Source organism: Nicotiana attenuata, chromosome 8 (assembly GCF_001879085.1).
Source record: "Nicotiana attenuata strain UT chromosome 8, NIATTr2, whole genome shotgun sequence".
NCBI classification, from domain to species: Eukaryota; Viridiplantae; Streptophyta; class Magnoliopsida; order Solanales; family Solanaceae; genus Nicotiana; species Nicotiana attenuata.
In genome coordinates, this window is record NC_031996.1 from 46636651 (window position 1) to 46643384 (window position 6734).

At 37.2% G+C, this 6734-nt stretch overlaps 1 protein-coding gene across 1 annotated transcript; it reads right to left on the reverse strand.

The window, feature by feature from the left end:
• LOC109231735 (F-box protein At2g26160-like) lies at positions 1591–6498 on the reverse strand. Its single transcript, XM_019397370.1, has 3 exons — positions 5371–6498; positions 1951–2031; positions 1591–1665 (listed from the first exon to the last, which is right to left on the reverse strand). The coding sequence occupies exons 1-3, from the start codon at positions 6496–6498 to the stop codon at positions 1591–1593; spliced, it is 1284 nt and encodes a 427-aa protein (XP_019252915.1).

The window sequence follows — 6734 nt, forward strand, 5'->3', positions numbered from 1 at the left end:
GTTAAAATTATAATAAACTTGTTTCCATTAGTTCACATTTATATTAAATATGTTTAGGTTAGTTCATATTAGTATGAGATGTATGAACAAGTGTAGACTAATGTGAACTTCATTATGAGATGTATGAACTAGTGTAGACTAATGTGAATTTAGTTAGTGTGTTTACATGAAGTTTAGGCTAGATACATGTAGGAGTTCTACTATAAATACCCATGTATGCTAGCCATTTGGAACAAGTCAAGTTGAATGAAAAATATCATTTCTTCTCCATTCTTAAAGTGAGTTGTGAGTGTTTGAGTGTTGTGTTGTCTTGCTCTCCCAAATTATTTTTTTTTTCCAACAAGTATTACAGTAGAATACTATCACAATTACGAAATACGTAAGGACAATAACACAGGCTGTATTATCAATTATGCGCATTTTCCCGGGAGGGGCATGCCGAGATGCCTCTAACCAAATCTGGTGAGCCTAATTTCCCTATCGATGATGTGATTAATGCATCCCTACATGATGATTACTGGTCCAGCCTACACACAACTGTTGGGCCACCCGCGAGGACCTAGGTATCTTATTGACAAGAGTGGGTTGCTCTAGTGGTGAGCACCTTCCACTTCCAACCAAGAGGTTGTGAGTTCGAGTCACCCCGAGAGCAAGGTGAAGAGTTCTTGGAGGGAGGGATGCCGAGGGTCTATTGGAAACAACCTCTCTACCCCGGTGTATGGGTAAGACCTGCGTACACACTACCCTCCTCAGACCCCACTGGTGGGATTATACTGGGTTATTGTTGTTGTTGTTGTATGATCACCGCATAACTTGTTTAGATTTTTTTATTATGTTTTAGGTAACGTTTCTGTATTTTCCATTTTTGTTATTGCAGAGAAATGATGAGCAGGCTACTGGATTCATATTCACTGCAATTGTGTACCATCGTATTCACATTTTAACAAAAGAATTTGCAAATTTCATCATCATTTCATGTTTTGACACAAAGCTAGGAAACATGGCTGTCATATCTCTGCATAATATCATAACTCGCCATGTCAAATCATTAGTCATTAGAAGTTTGGTATGATTCAGCTTGAATAACCTGGGAATGAGGATTTTTTTTAAATAAGCAAAAATACCTGGTAATATAGCCTATTAACCAATAGGTGCAAAGTTTACACACAAAAAGAAATTATGCCGAACTACCTTTCCATTTTGATCAGTGTTAATAGCTAAATGTTAATCATAATTTTCGTTTCTTGTAAAGCTAGTCAAAGGCATCTATGCTGATTTGGGGTCTTTGAAAAATCTATAAGACCAATGAATTTTTTTTTTTTGATTTGCACCGGGTGTCCGAGTCTCTTAGAGCCCCGACTAATCCCGGAGGTGCACAGGCCCTCGGCAAGGAGTTTCCCGCAAGTGCACCACGGTTAATTCAGGTTTTACCCAGTCCGATGGCCCTCAGAAATTGTTTGCACCTAGTAGGTTTCGAACTTGAGACCTTGAAAGGGAGCAAACCCCAAGGCTCAAGTCAATTGCCACCAGGCCAACCCCTTAGGGTTCCAATGAATTTAACTGCTGACATTTCATTGAAGTCCAAAAGTTTCAATATATCACTCCATCTTTGCAATGCAAGTGCCTTGACAATGGTGCAACCAAATAACAGGACTCTTTGGTAATCTAGTAATATAGAAAGCAATGTAATAGAGCAAATTCGAGAATTATTTTATAATGGAATTGCAGTGTTCTTTAGTAGAGATGGATTCCTAACTACAAAATTCTTCCATTATTGCGTATGTATCTTGTTTTTTTTTAAAAGCCACTCTTGTATATCTATCTATCTTTAGATCTCATTTAGAATTGCCTCCTCAAAATAGATAAATCTGGGTTAAGTATGATAGTTAACTAACTTAAACTATAGAATTACCATATTGTTGTCTAGTAAGTTTAATTGAATGAGAGTACCTTGTTGATAAAAATTTCTCCTATATCATCAGAAAGCACTGAGTCTAACTGGGATTCTGGTGCCACAATCATCTCCTTCACCTGAAATCAAAAGGAAAAGAAGCAAGGTTTATTTAGCTATCATTAGATGTCATAATATTTTACTTCTCGTTCAGTGGAGCCCGTTCCCATATGTCATGTAGTTTAATTGCAAATGAAGCATCAGAAAGAAAATGTTTGATGAAGTACTTCCTAAGGAAAGGTAAGTGCGTCATAAATATAGCACCAAGGAGGTGCTGTCAAAAGTATTTACATACCAACCGAGAAACGAGATTACACCTCAACTCAAAATATAAGAACTATTGCTAGTATGGCTGAATTGAATACAAAGGATAGAGAAGGAGGGATGAGAAGCTTAGACCAGAAAAGGGGAATGAGAGGACACAGAATTCTTCTTCACACTACGTATGTCGTTCCTTGCTAACTCCTAGACCCTAGCCCCTTTTAACCAGTTCCCAATTTGCACCATTGATTTCTTTTCCAAGCCCACTAGCCTGGGTCCCAGATTAACCTGTGAAGACCTCCTGGCCCTGTTGCTTGTTCTCGGGCCAATAGCTATTTGTGTTACATCCTTGTTGGTATCTCATATTGGACTAGGGCTGATTCACAACAGATTCTATGAGATCTATAGCTGCCTCAGTATCATTGACAAGTCTTATTTATACCAACTAAAAATAAAGTAAGCAACTCAGTTGATCAGGAAATTTCTGTCTCCGAAGCATCTATAATTTCTCTCCCTTCAGGCTATCAATCATATACATGCAGGGACAGTTTGCTCCACTTTTTCTTTTTTGTCCTCCCTCTATTGCTCCAACATTTCAGCAGCTCACACATATGCTTTGGGATAATCCATTTAAGTCCTTCCATATTAAGAAACCATTGTCATAGCTGAGCGGTAATATGGCAATGCAAAAATATGTAATTAACACCGTCTGGCTTGCCTCTACATAAACAGCTTTTCAAACATAATTGACAGTTGTGTTAAACACGCCTTCGAGTTACCAACCAACAGAAAAATGCCACCTTATAAGGAGCATTTGATTCCATCAAGCACTTGTTCTCTGAATTATTTGCACAAAACTAATGCAAATAAACACGCCTATATAGAGCAGAGATTAGTTCACCCTACCTGCAAATTAGGCTACTTGCTAACAATCCAAGCTGGAAACTCTTACTACCCAAAGCCTAAAACTTTGTTAGCTTAGACTGCCTTTGAATACATTCCTTATTTTACTCGATGAGAGAACCAAAACTTCCCACCAATTGCTTGTTGGGCAGATGAACATTGTGGCCTCTCTTAAAGGTCTGACATTTTCTTTGAAGAATCTCACTCGTCTAATATGCAATACCATTTTTTTTAGACATTGGTGTCTAAGCCAGCTTGTTCGCACCTCGACTATTCCATCGGGTACCTGCTACCGCCCACCAGCACGGTACCTAGTAACTCTTCCCACCAAGGCTTGGAAAGATGGAACAAAATCACCTAGTGTTTTTGCCTCAGCTAAGATTTGAAACTGATCTTATGGTTCTACTCTCACTTCAAGGAACACTAGGTCACACCCTTGGGTGCGTCTAATACGCAATATCATTTGATAAACTGAAAAGAGATGCCGAAGTTAGGAGAGGAAGAGATGGAGGTGTTTTTAAGATAATTTAAGAAGTGACTTTTTTTAATATAGCACATACATGAGAAATAAGTAAAAGAAACGGAAGCTAGAATCTGAGAAATTAAGGATAATCATATACAAGAAACCTTAATATAGTTTTTCTTTAATAACATACTAGACATTGATAAGAAAATGTCTGCTTTCCTTTTTTTCAAATAGCTTTTGTGAAATTCACAAGTAGTTGAATTATCACTTTTTTCTAGTTATATGCATGAATACTTCTGCTTAAATTCATTAAGGGCTCGTTTTGTTCAATTGTGGGATAGACAAGGATATTCATCCTATGAGATTAGCTATCCCACCTTCTGGGATGACTAATCCCACCATCTTGGTATAAAATTTATCCGGGATTAACTGATACCCATAACTAAACATGGGATAAATACAATCCCAAATTCTATCCCAACATTAGTGTCCTTATCTGGCAATCCAATGACCCCTAAAGGTGTATACACTGCGTGTGGTGCCAGTTTTCCACCAAGTCAAATTACCTATTCAGGTTTGTGATTACATTTGATATATCCAGTGAAGATGAGATACCCTTATCTCAACCAGATATATAATTGCCAAGGAGCAGCTTTGCTAAATTTTCCTTCATCAGCTGAAAATCTAAATGGAAAAAGAAGAACAATAGGTTATAGATAGAGAAGAACTAGAAAATGTTGTGTGTTTTTTATGTAAGATATAATGTGGAATCTCCTTCACGTATAAATAACTTAATTAATCTACATGAATTACTTTGGAATACAAACAGGTGCCAGAAGTTGTAAAGTATGGCTTTTAGGCTTTTCAAATGAAAGAATGAGAGAAAAAATAACAAAAAAGAAGAAAAAGATAAATAGGATTCTTAGTTTATAGATGTGCTGCATCAGCATACTTAAGACCAAAATTATATAATATACTAGTAAATTTAAAGAGTTCGTTGAATATGAGTCGATTTTCCCATGTGTTATACTTGCAAAGTTGAAAATGATATAAATTCTGTACTGGAGTTCATTGATCCCGTGTGTAATTGAGGTAAAAAACCAGCCAATAACATCGCTAGACAATTCCTCCTTGGTGTTGTTAAAAAGATTAATTATCGAAAAGTTTCAGTCGGTTGTACCTCAATATAAAAGAATCAAAGCAACCAAGTCAATCAAATAAATGCGATAATGCAACTAAAGGCTAAACTGATAAAAAGCAAATATTAACATATAAGTAATTCTTATTGATCAGCTTTGCCAATGTAACAGATGCAAGTATAACGTCTTCTGATCTCGAGCACCGTAACATCAGCATATGAAATTATCAAGCAAAATATTTTACAGGTATATTGGTAGAAAATGGTCCTTCTTATGTGGGATATAAGTGTGTGCACAATAGCTGAAATTTACTAACTTGTTTACTATTGAACCTGGGATTAAACCTGCTTCAGCCTCCAACCTTTAGATAAGACACAGACAACTAAAATGACATGTTCGAAGGAGATAAATGTAGGGGGAATCAAATGAGAGAGTTAAAATTTGCAAACTAAATATTCCTTTTTTATTGTTATTCTGCAAATTAAATATCATAAGCCTCGATCATCTATTAAACACAACAAAAATCCACCAGCCAAGATTACAATGAAGGGGAATAACTAGATTAACTTAGCTTTAAACTGATAATACCATAAAAATAACAATTCAAAATAAACAATAAGTTGCAATCACGTTATTAGTGATGGCATAACCCAAGTTGGTGGGCAAATAAGACTTATTGACAATTCAGGATAAAACGATTCAATTTTTCCATCTTCTATATTGTATGCCCCCATATCTCTTCCAGCCCCTCCTTCCTCGATTCTACCAAATTCCAACCAATCATCAGTAAAATATATGCGATTAGGTTTGATTCCTGAAAACTTAGAAGAGTCAACGCAACTTGCTCCATTGCGGCCCAAAAATATTGATGAATCTCCCAAGGTTTTAATATCCTCTTCCTTGAATTTACCTTTGGTTATATCTAGTTCACAGATCTTAAATTTAAAGCTCTTAAAAGCACCGTTTGGATCCTCACCTATGCTCCTGATTGCATATCGAGTAACAAGTAATAATGCACCAGATAACTCAACTAGGTAGAACTGAACTGAAGGCAGCTTAAACATATCATCTTCAAGCTCAGCAAGCAAGCGTGTTTGTACACTTGGTTGAGCAATGCTACGCCCTGCAATATCATAAACCCATACTTCCCCACCGTAACTCACGGAATAAAATTGGCCTTTACAAAAAATCATATTGCAGACTCCACCATAAGTAACAACATCAATCTCCGTCCAATTAAGATCTCCGGGTCGCCAAAAAGCCAAACAAGAACCTCCTGCATAATAGTGCACCAACAACGCATAATCTGATGTAAGAGATGGATTTGCAGATAAGATAGCTTTGTCTATGCAGTGCCAACGTTTCCCTTCACGTGGTCTTTCGAGATAATCCAAACCATGAAAAGACAGTAAGTCTTTTCGGGAGGGAAGCTGTATTTTGATTTGAGAGAAAGGATGCAACAAGTTCATCTCCCCCGTATTATTTGCCACCGTGCAAAGCCATCCCTCCGATGGTAAACACTCTTGTCCTCTAGCTTCCGGGAGATATATGCGTAAAACTTTCTTCTTGGAAAGAGAGTAATATTCTCGATAATCATCATCTTTGGCACCCAACATAAGCAGTGGGACTTGGGGCGAAAGCACATCAAAATTATGCTTTGGGGCAGCAGTTCGCCATGAGGTACAAACGGCACCAAAAGCAATGAAATCTTCAATCACTTTAACACGCTTTGCAATCTCAGTAATCAGATCGATGGGACACTCTGCCCAGTTGGCCATAGTTTGAGGATGTGAGGCTTCTCTATTTCTAGGGCAAGGAAAAGAACCGCTTCCATAGCAAGACAAAAGAATCTAAGGACATTTATATAGGCGAGCAAGCAAATTCCTATATTGACATGGATTTGGAATACCAATGACAAACCCAAATTTTTTCTCATTTAGGAACTAGGATTTGGACTCGGCGTGCAAGTAAATTCCTATATTGACATGGATTTTGCGGGCGATGTGCATAAATA